The sequence below is a fragment of the Rhamphochromis longiceps genome, linkage group LG2 (genome assembly GCF_057381845.1).
Source record: "Rhamphochromis longiceps isolate RC_006_pf linkage group LG2, R_longiceps_female_GT1.1, whole genome shotgun sequence".
In the NCBI taxonomy this organism is placed as follows: Eukaryota; Metazoa; Chordata; class Actinopteri; order Cichliformes; family Cichlidae; genus Rhamphochromis; species Rhamphochromis longiceps.
Genome location: NC_140558.1, coordinates 22,118,884 through 22,136,094, shown reverse-complemented (window position 1 = coordinate 22,136,094; position 17,211 = coordinate 22,118,884). Strand labels below are relative to the sequence as shown.

Sequence of the window (17,211 nt, the reverse complement as noted above, 5' to 3'; positions counted from 1 at the left end):
AAATTTTTTGTTTTTTTAACATGTATTTCTAGTTAGAGAAATTTAAGAGGTTTATCCCTCAAAACTGTAAATACAAAAAAGTTGCACAAAGTAGTTTCCCACCACAGGAAATTTATTTTGAGTGTCTTCATAGTTTTATTTTTGAAATACACCAATTTTTATATACTGCAGGAAAAACGAAAATAAATATTATAGTGCAAATTTGCAAAAAAGCAGCATATGCATCAAAATAAACTATTTCCAGCAGTGCAATATGAGTCCTAAGCATCCCAGAAATGACACAGAAAGTCATAAAGTCAAAGATAACTTTTAAAAACATCAGTATAAGCTAATGATGGTAAAAAACTACATTTCCGGGAAATGACGTCACTTCTGGTTTCGGGCAGGTCATGGCGGACATGTTTCCTAGCGGAGTTATACATATCAACATAGTCATAAATTACAGTTTGTTAAATCACACACTTAATTTTTTAAATAAAATTGTTTGACAGACTAGTTACACAATATGGGATCAACAAGAAACGATTTTTGGAATATCAACAAATTAAATCCATAGTAAAAAAGAAATTTAATCCCAGTGAAGCTGAATTACAAACACCACCAAGTGTGGTACAATTTTTTAGTCTAAAACCCCCCAAATTATTGTCTAAAATATACAGAACACTTTCTAAAATAGATGAATCAATATCCCTTCCTATTGCAAAATGGGAAGCAGATTTATCAATCAACTTAGACCCAATCCTTTGGTCTCAGATATGCTTAAAAGCCTTTCAATGGATCAGACATCCCAGTTTGCAATTAATACAATACAAAATATTACACAGAGTGCACTATACTGGTCATAGGATGTTCAAGATGGGCTATACACCTTCCAACAACTGCTCACACTGCACAGCAAATACACCGGACAATTACATCCACGCTCTTTGATTCTGTCCACCAGTCCAGAAATTGTGGCGTGAGATATGTGAAGACTTATCAAAGTGTCTGAAATGTAACATTCCAGCCTCCCCTTTAGTATGCTTGCTGGGCAACTTGGATGAGGTCACTGCAGAAATAAACACAGTCCACGTTGTTTTTACGGCCCTATGCATTGCCAAGAAAATGGTCCTTATTAACTGGAAAAATAAAAATAATCTTAATTCTAACCAATATAGAAACCATCTAATAGATCACATTAGTCTTGATACAACATCTGCCATCACATTTGATCAATCCCTTTGGGCTCCTTTGATCAGCTTCATCACCTAGTGGGGGTGGGGGGTCATGGTTTGGTCCTGCCTTCACTATTGTGGTTGATATGGGGGTAGGGACGGCCTTGGGGCGTCTGGGGAGTCCCTACGGACGTTTCCCTAGAGGGACTAACCTGGGGGATGTGGCCATGACCTGGTTAGGAGCTCTGGGGCTCTTGGATGGTGTTTTCCTTGTGGCTGCGTACAGCGGAGATGGGGGAGGGTCTGTGCTGGCGGACGTTGGTTACTGGCCTGGTAGCCTGGCTGCCCCTGGGAGGGTCCGGCACGGGCGTGGAGACTTGGGGGTGCTCCGCCCCCCGGTCTGGGGTGCTGGCCGGGCCTTGGGGGCTTGGGTCCTGGCTGTTGTGTCACCGGAGCAGTGGGCGGGTGGGTGCAGGGGGGCTCAGCCCCAGTGCAGGGGACCTCTGGTGCATCGGCCCTAGGGGGCTCTCTAACTGGTGGGGAGGTTGTTATATCTTTGCAGGTGGTCTCCTCACTACAGGAGCTCACTCTGCAGGTGGGGGGAGAGATATAGGAGAGGTGGAGAATGAACTCAACCTGGGTGTCTATTGTCTTGTGTAGTTTGGAAGATGATTGGATGATGGGGTGGGTGCAGTTTTCTCTGGGGTGGAGTCGGGTGGGCTGCCCCGGACTCTGTGGGGCTGGGCGGTGCTGCTGCTGCGGGCGCCGGTCCGGATGGGCCTGGGCCCCCTTGCCCTGGTGGGTTCCAGAGTGTGGGGGTGCCTACTGGGGTCAGCGGGGGAGCTGGCCCCAGGGAGGGGCCGCTTGCCCCTCCCTTTCTTCCCTCCCCATCCTCAGCTGCCTCCCTATTCCCACTCTACCACACCCACCCACACACGCAGGGCTTGGGGTGCAGGTATGTCACCAGGGTACAGGGGAGGCACTCCCCCTCTGTCCCCTTCTTGCCGCCTGTGCCTCAATTTTATTCTGCAACCTAGACATCCACATTACTCACACACTCTCACATAACACATACATATAGGGCCTTGGGGGTGGGCACGTTTTACAGCATCCAGAGGATGGTCGGTGTACTCCAACCCACCTCTGGCGCTGGTGCCCTACCCTCAATTTTAAATGCATTTGCTGTTGGTCTTCCTTGGTCTCTTGTGTTCTGGGGGCCTCTGGATGTCTGGAGTTTTGATCTCCTCCATACCTGCTTCATGCCCTGGAGGACGGGGCTGTGGCCCCCCCACACCCTCTAGCAGATCATTACATGAAGGAACCTTTTAAAACAAACGTGTCCATGCTCACAGGTGTACACACGGGTGATCACACCCACAAACTACACCCTTTTTGGCTCCTACCTCAAAGAACACTGTGTTCTGTTGATCTTATGTGCTCCACAATAATGTTTAATATTTAGTATTTACTGTCATATTCCCATATATCACTGTGATGTTGTTTATTCTATTATTCTTGTTCTCTTCTGCGTGTTTTCTTTTTTCTTTCTCAGCAGGTGATCCAGGTGATTGATATATGCATTTTTTTTTCTTTTTCTGCTGTTCTGTTCTGTTGGTTTTTGTCTTTTGCCCTTCTCCCCCGTCCCTCTTCTCAGCTGTTTCTCTTTCCCTCTTTCTTTCTCCCCTTCTTTCCCCCAGTCAAGTCTGTCCCGTATTCAGTAAGTGAAAATAAAATAAACAATAAAAGGTGAATCAAATGGACCATTATGGCAAGGCTGGGATGGTCAATTTGGTAAAGTAAATCCGTTGGGCATCTTTCTTTGCCTTTAGACAACAATTCTGATGGCAAAAGAGCCAAACGGGACAGGCAAAAATAAATAAATAAATTTAAAAAAAAAAATAAATAAATAAATGCATTTAGACACTAAGGGTTTTCGGGAAGAGCCGTGCTGCTCTCTGAGAGGAAGCTAGTACCATGCTCTCCTGAGTTTTAAATGCACTTTAGAACAGCACACAGCAACACTACATATGAGCGGGTGTAGGGAGGTTTGAGGTCTTCACTCACCCCAGTTCTGTTAGCCGTCAGGGCTGGGGGGCTGGGAGGAGGTGCTGGCCGTCAGACTGGGGTCTGGGATGCGGGGCCTCCCTGCTACTGCAGATAAGGAGGTGGTCCGCTTGCCTCCACCCCAGAGAGAAGGGTTACATCTCCTGGGTCTAGGTGCGGCTTGCCCCTCTGAGGGCGGGGGTACTGGGGAGTGTGACTGTCTGTGCAGTGTCTATTTGTGTCTGTCTACACGTTGGGTGAGTGCCGAGTATTTGGTTGTGCATATGGGGTGGGAATGCACGTCTGTGTCAGCGTGTGCCTGTTCGTCTGTGTCTATATGTCAGGTTGGGTCTTAGACTCAACCTCTCTGGGTACATCTCAGGCCCTCTAAAGTACGGAGGCCTATCTCCCCTCACCACACTCCCTGCCGGTGGCTGATGCCCTCAGACGTTGGTGTGTTGGTGGTCCTTGTCGTCTGGGGCTGGGCGCTCATGTATGTACCGGCTCACTCCTGGTGGCCGATTGGCGGGGCCGGGCGCCTGTGGCCCGGCTGGGCTCCTTCCGGGGGTTGGGATGCCCTCAGACCTCTGGCCTCTGGGCCTGAAGCTCGGTCCTCTCTGGCACAGCTGGCTGCCGGCAGAGCCCGCGGGCACGCCACTGCAACCCCCTCCGGCCTCTACTCCGTAGCTGCGGGGTGACCTCTCCTTTGGGGCTCTACTCAGCTCTTCCCAGGAGGGTGGCATGGTTCTCCCCCCTTTGGTGGTCTTCCTCGGGTCCTTGTACTCTGGGGCCTCTGGATATCCGAGGCCTGGATCTCCTCCATACCTGCTTCATACCCTGGTGGACGGGGCTATGGCTCCCCACACTCCCTAGCAGATCGTTACATGGAGAAACCTTTGGAATACAAGCATGCTGATCCACACAGGTATGCACACAGGTGTACACACGGGTGTACACACGGGTGTTCACAGACGCGGACTACACCTTTCTTGGCTGCTGCCTCAAAGCACATTGTGCACTGTCTATCTTGCGTGCTGCACAATATCGTTTATTATTTAGTATCTACTGTTATCTACTGCTAGCTAGTTTATTGCGATGGTGCTGTTTTTTTTATTATGTTGCTCTTTGTTGTTTGCTTTCTCTTCTGTTTTTTTTTTCTTCATACAGGTGATCCAGGTGTTTTGTTTGGTTTTTTTTTGTTTTTGTTTTTTCTTTCTTCCCCCCCTTCTCACCGTCTCTTCTCCCCTTTGGTTTTCTTTCTCTCCCTCTCTTTCTTTCATTCTTTCTCCCTGTCCTATCCCCCAGTCATGTCTGTCCCGTTTGTAGCAACTGAAAATAAAATAAATTCATAATTATAATAAAGGTCAATCAAATGGACCAATATGGCAAGGCCATGATGATCCACTTGGTAAAATAAATCCGCTTGGCATCTTTCTTGGCCTTAAGACAACAATTCTGATGGCTAAAGATCCAAACGGGACACAAAAAAAAAAAAAAAAAAAAAAAAAAAAAAAGGGGAGGGAGTGTGTCCTCAGGGCATTACCTTTTTACCTGAATGAAGACCCAAGCATCCTCTTCAAAGAATAATTGGTTGATAATTTTAGTTTAGTTTTTTATCTGTATTAAACCAAATTTTGAATAACTAATGTTGTTGCATGTTGTAATGTTGTTGTTGTTGTAATTTGCATGGAACCTGTTTAAATGTTTTGGGAAATCTTCTTGTATACCCAAACTATTTATATTTATTGTTGAATCTGTAGTCTAAAATAGTGGCTCACTGGGGTGCATGTTCCTAATATTGAGTTTACTTAAACTGGACGCCATTTTTCTATCTTTTTGTGTCTAAGCTACAGCTATAGCTGTTCAGAGGGAGCTGGAACAAATTACCCTTGCTATCTTCACCATCGAAAGAGTTGATGCCAGCACTCCTCCAGCCGATGTGGGTATAACCATCTCGGGTGTTCTGCATGACCTGGAAGACCTGGCCTCTACATGTGCACTCTTAATGGGTGGGACATATGCACTGAATCTCAGTTAACCTCAAGACTGAAAGCTTTCTTTGAAGTACTTCAGAAGCTCTTCCTTCATCTGTATGTCAGCAGACTCTTGACCAAGGTACAGATGCTCAAGAATAAACTGAATGAATAAGCCAACCCTTAATTTGGACGATGAATGCTCTGTCAGATGGACAGAAGTTTTTCGGAGGCTGAATGGGAATAAAATGGTAATTTGTTGAAAATGACAGATAAAGGGAAAATTACATTTAAGAGAAATTTAGAAAAGTTTGTAAACTACTACAATTTGAGAGATTTTACTCTTGTGGGGGGGGGGGAGGATTTAATTGAGATTCAAAGGATTTAATTGAGAGATGATACTGCACCAGAAATTTTGAAGGGTGGTGTGTATATTAGCGTTCAGGGCATATTGTTATGAGGTGGAAATATGTTCATATTCTGTTTGTGCTACATTGTGTGCATTGTAAAGGTAATTGCAATACATACTAAGAATAAGGGTAAGTTAGGAATACAGGATGAATGTATATTTTGCGGACTTTTAAAGACAAACAATTGTTTCCATGTTAAAATGTTTACAACTCAAGCTTTTTGTCCAAACACTGGTAAAATAAATGTTGACAGTGGCAAGTGTTAAATGGTTACTGCTGTCCTGTTGCAAAAAAACTGAACGCTGACAAGCTGTTTTATTGTTAGACCATAATGTTGGCATGTTTTATTAAAGTTTTATTTGGGATGGTGATATAATTTTCTTTCATTGCTAATATCAGTGGACTATTTATTATTATTATTTTTATTATTATTATTATTATTATTATTACATTAATGTTTTTAATTGTGGGTGTTGAGGTGGAGACTTCACTTTGCATTGTTAAAGGAAAGCACTTCATTGGCGTTGTGTTACTGGACTGACCCTAAGCAATCATTGCAAATAGCAACTTTGCTATCCATTTTAGACACTAAAAGAAAAAAACACTCCACAGACCTTACTAGCATCACATGTGCATAACTCAAGTGTCATCTTATCAACATGTTATGTGGTCTTCAATGTTTTTTTTCTTCTATTTCTGGCAGATACAGACATTTAATTTAAAGTCGTGGTGTTGCATCTGTCTACATACTGTTAGTTACTAACCCTAATGAGCTGTCGTGTTTTGTTTCGGACCGGTTTTACACAAATGCTCACTGAATGTGTTGGCAATAAAAGAAATTTTAAAAAACAAGTTGGATGTACTTAATTCATTTGTGTGGAACCTGTTGACAAAATAGATTTATGTAAAACTAATTAGTAAAGCACAAGGTGGCTGAAAATATAATATTTGAATTAATCTAACTTAAATTTAACATTTTACTGCCACAAATAAGAAATGTGTTGAAGTAACTAATCTAAACTATCTAACCTGTAAATATATCATCTATGTTCATACAACATAACTTGATTTAGGTAGTCTTAAATATCTCTTGTTAATCTTAAGTAGTTTTTTAAAATTAGATGAACTAAAGATTTTTTGCTTTAAACTAACACAATGCAATTTCGTGGAACCTGTTGACAAAATAATTTTAATTAAAGTCAACGTTTCATTTTTTTGAGTGTTGGAAGTGTTACAAACAGCTGATTGGATCTGCAAAGCATGTTTCTGGAATATTATGTTTGTGTTGCTGCAAGCGCTTTTTATGCAGTTTTTGCAAAGCTATATGTGGAAGGAAACCGTGACCTAGGACAAGCTGATGGCATAAGATGTAAGTACAACTCCTCCGGTTTCATATGCAAAAAAAAAAAAAAAATTGCGCTAGCTTACGTGGTTGCAGTGCTACCGGGATTTAAAAATAGTTACGCAAAACAGAGCGTGCCCACTCCGATTGGTTTTAAAGGGTTAAAGGTACAGTGCCGGAGGTTGGCCCACATGGTCACTCCATCGTACTACTGGGAGACTTATATGGGCAGTGAAGTAAGACCTGGAGGGGTGAGGTGGATGTTACTACCACCTACCAAACCATTGTTGCAGACCATGTACCACCTTTTCCCTGATGCCTGTGGCCTCTTTCAGCAGGATAAAGGGCCCTGCCACAAAGCAAAAATGGTTCAAATTCGCCAGATCTCAGTCCAATCAAGCATTTGTGGGATGTGCTGCACAAACAAGTGTGATCCATGGAGGCCCCACCTCACAGTTTACAGGACTTAAAGGATCTGCTGCTAACAAGTCTAGTGGAGCACATGCTTGGACAGGTCAGGGCTGTTTTGGCAGCAAAAGGATGACCAACACAATATGCAGGTGGCCATAATGTTATGACTAACTGATGTATATGAGGAATGCATAAAACAAAATTGATGGATACTCATTTTGGTTAAGCTCATCTACAGAGCATGTAGTTCTCACTGCTAGTGCACTTGTGATGATGATGCATAAGAGAGACTGACAGCCCTGGATAAAACAGCCAGGGGTCTCACTCCTCACTTTCCTTTTCCTCCCCCTGCCCTTTGAAGCATTTCGCTCTCTCCATCCTTTCTGTGACTACTCTCATTTACTTTAGAAAGAAAATGGAGTCGCTGGCCCGATGCCACACCTGACACCCCAGCCTTAATCTGATTAATGTTTTTAATTTATATAAGTGGAGGCTGCTGCCTTTACGGATCACACACACACACACACACACACACACACACACAATTTGCAAGCTTTGTGACGGGTGTCATATAGGCCGAGTCGTGAAAGGGCAGAAAGTGCATGGCTGTGTGTGTGTGTGTGTGTGTGTGTGTGTGTGTGTGTGTGTGTGTGTGTGTGTGTGTGTGTGTGTGTGTGTGTGTGTGTAAACAGAAAGATAGAAACTGAGTGACGTAAACAAGAAGGCACAGATGGAAAACATGAGAGCAAGAAGTACTTACTGAGGGTGAAGTGAGGAGAAAGTAAATTGAGAGAGAGCAGAAAAAGAAGCTGGACAAACTGGGTAAAGAGGAGCTCTGGGGCAGCAGGGTCGAAAAGAAAAAAAGAGGGATGTGGAGAAGATAAAAAAAAAATAAAGAGAAAGAAGGATTCAGAGGGCTGGTAATTATGAGAGGCCAGTTTTGGACAATCTAAGTGGATTTCCCCAGAAAGATGAATAAATCATGTCTAGAATCTCCGCTCCCTAAATCCAAAATAGATGCCTTAAGCAAATTTCTTAGGTTCAGCTGGTATTTTTTTTTTTCATTATGTGTCCTGATTAATATTTTTATAAAGTTTTCAATGTAAAACACACAGACTGCCTCTGTCTTCAGTCCTGATTTCAAATACACACCTTACCATCCCTGTTTTATCCAATCAATAAAGCCACTGATTGCAAAACAAACTCACTCTCATGCTCAATGAAACAAGAAAAGCAGCTGTTCTTTTTTCATCACAGGCAGCTGTGAGAGGAAATAGTTCTAGAGGTAGAAGTGACAGAAAAAACTGAAAAATGAGGACGAAAAAATGGAGCAATGGGACAAAAATATTTTTTTCCCAGTTCTGCTTTTAAAAGGAGCCAGCAAAGACATATTTTCCTGAAACCTTCCACCTTTCCAACCTTTATGTGTTTTTAAAACTGGTCATATGCATGATCTGAAAATTGCACCACTACAATGCACCACTGAGCCATACAGTACTCAGTGTGCAGCTCAAGTCTTTACAACCTTGTGTGGCAACAAGTTTGAACACATATTTAACTAATATCTCCTGTAGATGCATCAGCAGTGAATCACTGTTCAAAAAACGTGTTTATGGCATGATAGGCTGTGTGGTAGGCAGGCCGAAAAGGTGGAACCAAGAGGAGGACTCAAAACTGGGAGGTTAAACTCAAAAAGCAGGTTTATTGCTGGAAAAATCTCCTCATAAATAAAACTTACAAAAACAAAACTCTGAACAGAGAAACTAAACAGGAAAACAAGACAAACATACAGATTACAGAGGGTAGGAAACATTAACGGAGGGCACAGGGCTTATAAAGAGTGGAGTATTCAGGGAATAAGAAACAGGAGGGAGACACAGCTGGGAGAAATTAGAGCCAACAAGAGGGGGGAAAGTAAAACTAAATACACTGACATAGGGCTGGGACTATCAAAATAAAACAGGAAATGAGAAACAAATCACAAAGATGCAAACTTGACACTGAACTAAACCTAGAATAATAATCAGAACAGCACAAGTAAAGAATTAGAACATAAATGAATAAAATGACCCAGATCCGTGACAGTTTATGGTTTTTAAGAAACAGTGAAAGACAGTTTGCTGGTCTTATTAAAATAAGCTGATTGGCCAAAAATAGTTTGGCCAGAACAGTGACTCATTAAATAAACTGGGTTATGAGACTGAGAATTTAGGAGAGTAAAACATAAAATCGGATGTTAGTAGAAAAAGCATCAGGGTGCAGAGCACGGGGTGCGTTTGTAACCATAAACAGCACAGATCACTGTGGAGAAGAACAGGAGAATAATAATAGCTAATTATTAAATGCAGACTGGTGTATCTGATATCTCTGTATTGGTTATATCATTATCTATCATAATAATGATAGATTGTCTGATGGAGTTGGAACATGAGAGATAATGAGAAAAGCTGAGAAGATCATTGGAGCCTCTCTTCCCTCCATCATGGACACTCATAGCTTTCGGAAGAACTCTGTCTCATTCCACTGTACATGGCTGAAATGACAATAAAAGCCATTTGACTTGACTTGACAATATCATTTACTGGACCTCATATCACAGGTTATACCCAGGGGGCGCTACACCAATCTGTAAGTTTTACCAAAGATACATAAACAGGGTGTACCTTTAAGACTGATTGTCTGTATGATTAACTCAGTCACCTGTAACATCTCAAAGTCTCTGGCTTTGGTCCTCAACCCGCTGGTAGGCAGCTCTGAACACCACATCCAGAACAGCTTGGATTTTGTTAAGAAGGTGAGAGATGTCAGTTCCCTCTTTGGCTCTCGGAGGAGGTGGACACATCTTTCACCCTCTCCCTCCCTTATCTTCCCAGCTGCAGCTTCTATGTCTTTGTCTAGTCTCGTCTAACTCTAACCCTTAAAGAGTTTCTCAGTCTTGTTCTCTAAAACCAAAATAATTATCGATTTGATCAACTGGTCCCGTGAAGGAATTGACACCTTCCTGGGCTTGTGAGAGTCCGATTGTCCTGCGGAGATGTTTGCTGACAGATACTGGATGGTCGGTTGCATCTTGTGTCTGGTGACACTCTCGATGGAGGACACTGAATGACATCTACCAATTCGGAACCACGATAACAGAGTTCTGGCTGATTGGACACAATGACCTAAAATTTACAGTCAAGGCATTTTTTAAAAATAAACATTTCACACTATTTACAGAACAATCAGCTGTTCTGCATCAAATCTGATGCCACACAAATTATTTGTACCACTCCAGAAATAATTTCTGTCCACTATGAGATAAAGGAGAACAGCAGCCTGATACTTGCAGGCCTGACAACAGGAGATGTATCACTCCTGTAACTCCTGTAACATTCAGCAGTCGCCTCATTGTTCTGACACACACAACAAAACCATTGACTACACTACACACTAACTACACAAGATTTGCACTAAATGTTGCAAATCTCTCACATCTTTTTTTTGTGCACAACTCAGATTTTCTGTGCGCAGAGACCGTGCCAGCAGTGCGCAATTGCGCACGCGCACAGCTTAGGGGAACATTGATTGCATGTACGGTCTGCAAGGTTTGTCATCTTAGTTGTGGGCAACTGCAACTGACAAATAAAGGCTATCTCAGCTCATCTCATCATCATCATGTCATCATGGAGGCAGATGAAACCATGGTCTCGTACGATTTACACCTCTCTTCACTTGTGTTCCAGTCACCAAAGCAGTGAAGGTAGTTTGTAAGAGATTACAAGATGACCCCAACCTCAGCAACAGGACCACTCTCAGCACTGACCAAGTGTGTTTGCTCTTGGATCTGTGTCTTCATTCCATATATTTCACATACAAGAGACAAATACTACAGGCAGAAACATTGTGGCCAATTTGTATTTTTTTTTGTTGTTGTTTATAGTGGACATGAAAAAGAGGGCTCTGTAATCCTACCCTGGAACACCACCACATTGCTCCACATATGTGGATAAACCCAGGTGAAAATGAAATCTCACCTTTCATATCCTCAGAGGGAGGATATGAAAAGTGGCAGGTTAGCCTTCTTAGACTATGAGATTTCCATCACTAATGGGGGACATTTAGAAGTTGATGTGTACCGGAAACCAACACATACAGATCAGTATTTAAGGTTTGACTCTCATCATCCACTGGAGCACAAACTGGGTGTCATCAGGACTTTACAACCAGTGTTGCCACAGTTACTTTGAAAAAGTAATATATTACGGACTACTGATTACTCCTTCCAAAAGTAACTTAGTTACTTTACTGATTACTTAATTTTTCAAGTAACTAAGTTAGATTACTAGTTACTTTATTAGTTACATTCAGAAGCTGCCAATAACACTCCCCACTGCCTCAACATAAAAACATCAACCGATTTTGCCAATACTCACTTTATTGGAAGTGTATTTTAACAGTAATGTCAACAATATATCTCCTGACATTTGAAGTTGAACTTAAAACTTTCTTCCTGACAGAAATACTTGTTTGTATGAAAATAAAGACAGTCTTGTTACTTCACTTAACATAAATACTTTTTATAAAAAAAACAAACAAACAAACAAAGAAACAGAGTCTTTCTTGACTTCCCTTAAGATACTTTTTATACCATCCACATTTAAGCACTATTGTCCGCTTTTGTAACTTTGGACTAATCTTATGAAAAAAAATTACTTGTAAATAGTTATTTAAATTGGATTCCCCATTCTCTTTTTTCAGTATATGTTGTCATCGCATGTTATGGGGGAAACAGTAGAGTGGAGCGAGTAAACCAGTGGTTGTACCTCATTAACAGAAGCTTCTCAAACCTTTTGTCAGAAAGTCGATTTCTTTTAGGCGTGAGCACCAAACCTCCCAGACTAAAAAGTCGCTCCACAGGAGCACTTGATGGGGTTGGAGTGTTATACTTTAAAAAAATTGTCTTTATGCTTGAAAACTTGTGCAGAATCTGAAGGTCGTAGCCTGACATCAGGTAGTCCATGACTTCTTTTTCTGCAGAATAGGTCTCCTCCTCTGGCTCTGCCTCAAAAGTGAAAAAGTCCATCTCACCTTGGCTACTAGATGTAGTAGCACTGGGCACACTGGCAGGGTTTTTTGCCAGAGGAGCAGTGGTGCAACACTCTGCTATCAGAAGCTGTTTTACTCGCTCCCTCCTTCCTGCATCTCTCAGCCATCGGAGTTTGAATTTTGGACAACTGGCAGCTGCAAGAAGGGCATCTTTGTCGTCCAGCACACCGGCGAAACGAGTCTGAATAGCCTAAAAAACATAATCGATATTTTTATGCCTACAATTTATTATGTTATTGAATTATTTGCAAACCATGCCTAATATGAGATCAGTATTATGGATTTGTTTTAGGTTACTTGTAAACATTTTAATTGTTTTAATCTTATTTTTCAATGATAATTAATATTCTGTTCCATGTTTGTGAATTGTATGAAGCAAAAAATCTGACTAATTTCAAGATGGAGCGTACCTGTACAATGGCATCTGGAAGGCATGCAGTCATCCTGGAGAGGTCATCTTTCACAGCCTGGGTCTTCTGCATCAGAACTTCAGGTGTTGGTAGTAAAGTTCCATATGGACAGTCGCCTTGTAAAATGTCCAGTGCTGCAGTCAGAGGTTTCATGGCCATGCAGTACTCATGCAGGAACTGGTATTCTTGATCTTTGAAGCACTTCAGTCCTAACTTTGTGCACAGAGTATTCAGCTCACCCATGGGGATTTCTGCAATTCTCTTTACAGCATCAACAAAGGAATTCCACCTTGTGGATGTTGGTATTAGGAGCTTTCTTTTGCTGATTTCTTCCACTGTTTCTGATGCAAGTGTAGATCTACTCGATTTGGTCCAAAGAGCTGTGCATTTTGCTGTGCTGCTCCTATACACAGCCCTGCTCTCTGCATTGGTTGTTAAATGTTTCTCCACATCACGTGTGCAAATTATGTTGATGGTGTGCGAAGCACACCTGCGGTGCGGGGGAAGAGACAGCTGACCATCACTTTCATTCTCAGCCGAGAGGATTTCTGACAGATCAGAAAAAGTGACATCATCGTCTTTGGGGTTGGACTCTTCCTCCTCTGTCTCATCATCGGACTCTGTGACAGGATGATAAACTTGAAACGCCTTAACAAAGTTGGATCCATTATCAGTAACTGTTGCAACTACTTTGTTGAGTAATCCATAAGAGGAGTGGATGTTTTTTCGATTTCTGTACCAATGACATCATACGTGTGTCTACCACGAATTCGCCTACATGCTAATGCAACCTTGTGACGCTCTAATGTGGTTCTACTGATCCAGTGGAGCGTTACTCCCATATAGCTTCTGTTGTTAGCAGTCCAAATATCTGCGGTAGTTGAAACAAAGTCAATCTCATTCAGTGTGGCCTTCAAATTTCTCTCCATTTCTGTAAACTCCGTCTCCAAGTAAGAAGTAAAAGTCGTTCGGTGAGGCAGCTCGGCATTAACAGAAGTAGGGATCTTTTTTATTATGGCACGAAACGAGGGCGAGTCAACAGTGTTTATAGGTAGCATTTCTTCTACAATATACTGCGCGACCAACTTCTTCAATTCTTCATCACTTACTGGTTTTGCACCAAAGTCCAACTTTTGTTGTTTGGGGGGTGTAGGACCTTCTGCGGAAGTCACGGCTCTCTGCTTCGGACCACTTGGTGGGACTCTCTCTGTGAGTTTGACTGTGCTGTGCTGCGACTCCAAATGTTTCTTTAAGTTTGACGTAGTGTTTTTGAAGGTAGATAACACTTTTTCGCCAACACAGAGTGTACAACGAACCTTAATATTTAAATCTTTAGTTGACAGAAACTCAAAATAGTGACCATATTTCCAGCTAAAGAACGAACATCTCTCTCCCTCCATTGTTGTTTACACTTTTTTACGTCGCTGGCTGCTTGTGAGCGGGAAACGTGACCTGTCGCTTATGTGACGTTTCACGACACGTATGCGTTTGTCATCCGCTGAGACGAAAAGAAGAAACCAAATCTTTTTGCTTAAAAAATAGTAACGCACAGTGGTTTGGACAAGTAACTTTAATCTGACTACTGTTATGGAAATAGTAACGCGTTAGATTAGTCGTTACTGAAAAAGTGGTCATATTCGGAGTAACGCGTTACTAAGCAACGCGTTACCGGCATCACTGTTTACAACACAGAGCAAACACCATCCCCACTGACACAGCGGCCAGGGAGGTAGAAGAACATCACATCAAGAAGGCCCTGAGTAAATGTGGTTATCCCAGCAGGACATTTTTAAGGCGCCTGAAGAACCCTCCAGCCGATCCTGGAGAGAAGAAGGACAACTGCTGCCTAAGCAGAAAACTTTAGTGTGATCCCTTATGTGTCAGGAGTATCACAACAGCTGAGATGCATTTTCTCTAAACACTGTGACGCTGTGGCTTTCACACCCCAAAACACTCTATGTCAAGAATTGGTGCACCCCAAAGATCAGGTGTCACCAGCATAATATAGTGTGCACTCCTAAGAGCTAGGTCAATTGCTGTGATTGATACATTGGAAAAATCAAACCGAAAACTGGCAAACTTGTCAGGCCAGGACTTCAGTCTGCTTACACCTACAGGCCAGTGGCCACTGTTCCAGTTATAAGGAGTCCACATCCTGGACAGGGAGGAACGCTGGTTTGAGCAAAGAATCAAAGGGACATTTTTGTGAAACGGGAAAGACCATCTCTGAGCCGGGAAGGAGGAATAATTCTATCTACAATGCTGTGATTGCACCAGTTCTCTGTGAATGGTAAATAATAAATGCATTTATTAATATAAATTAATGATCATGACACTGTCCTCACACCCCATTGTAAGTACATTTACATAATGACTGGCACCACTGACTGTTTATAAGGTTGGGGAGCCACTTGTTCTTGTGATGTGATTGAGTCACAGCAGCTGCTGTGACCCTGTTTTAGTTTAGGTACATGTTGCTTTTGCCAAGTACTTAAAAAAAAAGTAACAGTTGGAGCATGAAGTTGTCCAAAAAAGTTGTCATTGCATGCTGACACATTTAAGTTCCTTTCACTGGAACTAAGGGACTGAGCCCATCTCCTGAAGAACAACCCACACCACAATCTACCCTCCACCAATGTTTACACTTGGCACAATGTAGTCAGACAAGTCCCGTCCTCCTGGCAACCACCAAACCCAGACTCACCCAGTGCCAGACAGAGAGAGGCATAATTTGTCACTCCAGAGAACACATCTCCACTGCAGAGTCCAGTGATGGCGTGGCTTGCATCTGACACTTTGCATTGCACTTGGTGATGTAAGGCTTGGATCCAGGTGCTTGGCCATGCAGACCCATTCCATGGAGCTCTGTAGCCACTGTTCTTGAGCTAATCTGAAGCCCACATGAAGTTTGAAGTTGTGCAGCAAATGACTCTGTAGAAAGTTGGTGACCTCTGTGCACCTCAGCATCCTTTCACTTCACTTTTTATGTCATTCCGCTTCATTGTTGAGTTGCTGTTGTTCCCAATCCCTTCCACTTTGTTATAATACCCCTAGCAGTGTGCTGTGAAGTATTTAGAGGTGACTGGACTTGTTGCACAGGTGACATCCTATCACGGTACCATGCTGGACTTCACTGCGCTCCTGAGAGCGACCCATTCTTTCACAAATGTTTGTAGAAGCAGTCTGCTTGATTTTATACACCTGTGGTTATTGAAATGATTGGAACACCTGAATTTAATTATTTGGATGGTTAAGTGAAAATATTTGAGCAAATTTTAACAATACAGTATAAATCTCTATATTGGAAACCCGGATATATGAATTCACAGTAGTTCCCTAAAGATAATTTCAACAGCTCACAGTCAGACAATGTGATGGAAAATATTGTCACCTTATATGAACATTATAGTAAATGTTGGTGTTTTTTATATGTAAGCTATTGTCTGTCTTATATAATGTTTATATGTACTATAGTTCTTCACCATTTAGTCATCAACATGACCACTTTCACATCTGTCTCATAATAAACAGCACATGTGTAAGATAAGGAACAATGAAGGGAAATAAAAAAAAAAATAGTCATATTGTCTCCAATATCAAATGTTTATTTTTTTCCCCTCTTTTTTCCATTTCCACATGGCAAATGTATTTAAACCTTTTTTTTTTTTTTTGTGGTGATTTGTCTGAAACATGAATCCTTCCTTACTTAACCTTCGGCTAACCACTGAAATACCAAAGTGCATGCATAATTTGGCAGACTAAATTTAACAATCAGTGAGATGTAAGTTGTATGTTGTGGCATTCTACACAGTTGGTGCATGACTCGCACTCCCAGGACTGATATGTGGACTCCCTGGTGAGACTGAAACACTGATGTCTTTAGGTGCTGTGCTTTTTGATTTATTTTATAATGTGGAAAAAATGTAATACTGTTGTTCTGATGTTTATCACCCTTAAAGGATAAGGTGCTCATTATCTTCACTGCTGTGGGTTAAATGTCACCATCATGACAAACTGTCAGTGAGTTGTGAAGGTTATGCCAACAGTGCCATCAATCTCTCAAGTCACAAAGTCAAGAGAGGACTGCAGCTACAAACTGAAACAGTGATATTAACAGTATGAGTAGCATGATGTTATTGTTTTTATACTAACTTTGTTATCAAGTATATACATCATGGAAACTGTGAATTTGTGTTGAAAATTGACCCTTTTTTGATGTTTTTCTATTATTTTGCATATGAGAATCTGGATGATGATGCAAGATATGAGATGTAATTTAACTAAAATCCTGGTAAGTCCAAATTTGCTCTCTGTGATAATTAATGTTGGTTTATCAAAGCTCCTGTCACATTTACTCACAAGGTGTCCATTGCCAGTGGT

The 17,211-nt window shown here is 41.8% G+C and overlaps 1 protein-coding gene and 1 pseudogene across 1 annotated transcript; both read right to left on the bottom strand.

Annotated features, from left to right (window-relative positions):
• Positions 1–12,087: 12,087 nt before the first annotated feature.
• LOC146677170 (uncharacterized) lies at positions 12,088–13,074 on the bottom strand. The gene is made up of 2 exons (XM_085381293.1): positions 12,832–13,074; positions 12,088–12,611 (listed from the first exon to the last, which is right to left on the bottom strand). The coding sequence occupies exons 1-2, from the start codon at positions 13,072–13,074 to the stop codon at positions 12,093–12,095; spliced, it is 762 nt and encodes a 253-aa protein (XP_085237419.1). The 3' UTR covers positions 12,088–12,092.
• Positions 13,075–13,122: 48 nt separating this feature from the next.
• LOC146677169 (uncharacterized) lies at positions 13,123–14,365 on the bottom strand (annotated as a pseudogene).
• Positions 14,366–17,211: the final 2,846 nt, after the last annotated feature.

Bases quoted from the DNA above. Each gene is read 5' to 3' on its own strand.
- LOC146677170 (XM_085381293.1), bottom strand. From the start codon at position 13,074: ATGGGTGAGCTGAATACTCTGTGCACAAAGTTAGGACTGAAGTGCTTC. The intron at 12,612-12,831 runs GTACGCTCCATC...TATGTTTTTTAG, and splicing joins TTCCAGATGCCATTGTACAG to GCTATTCAGACTCGTTTCGC.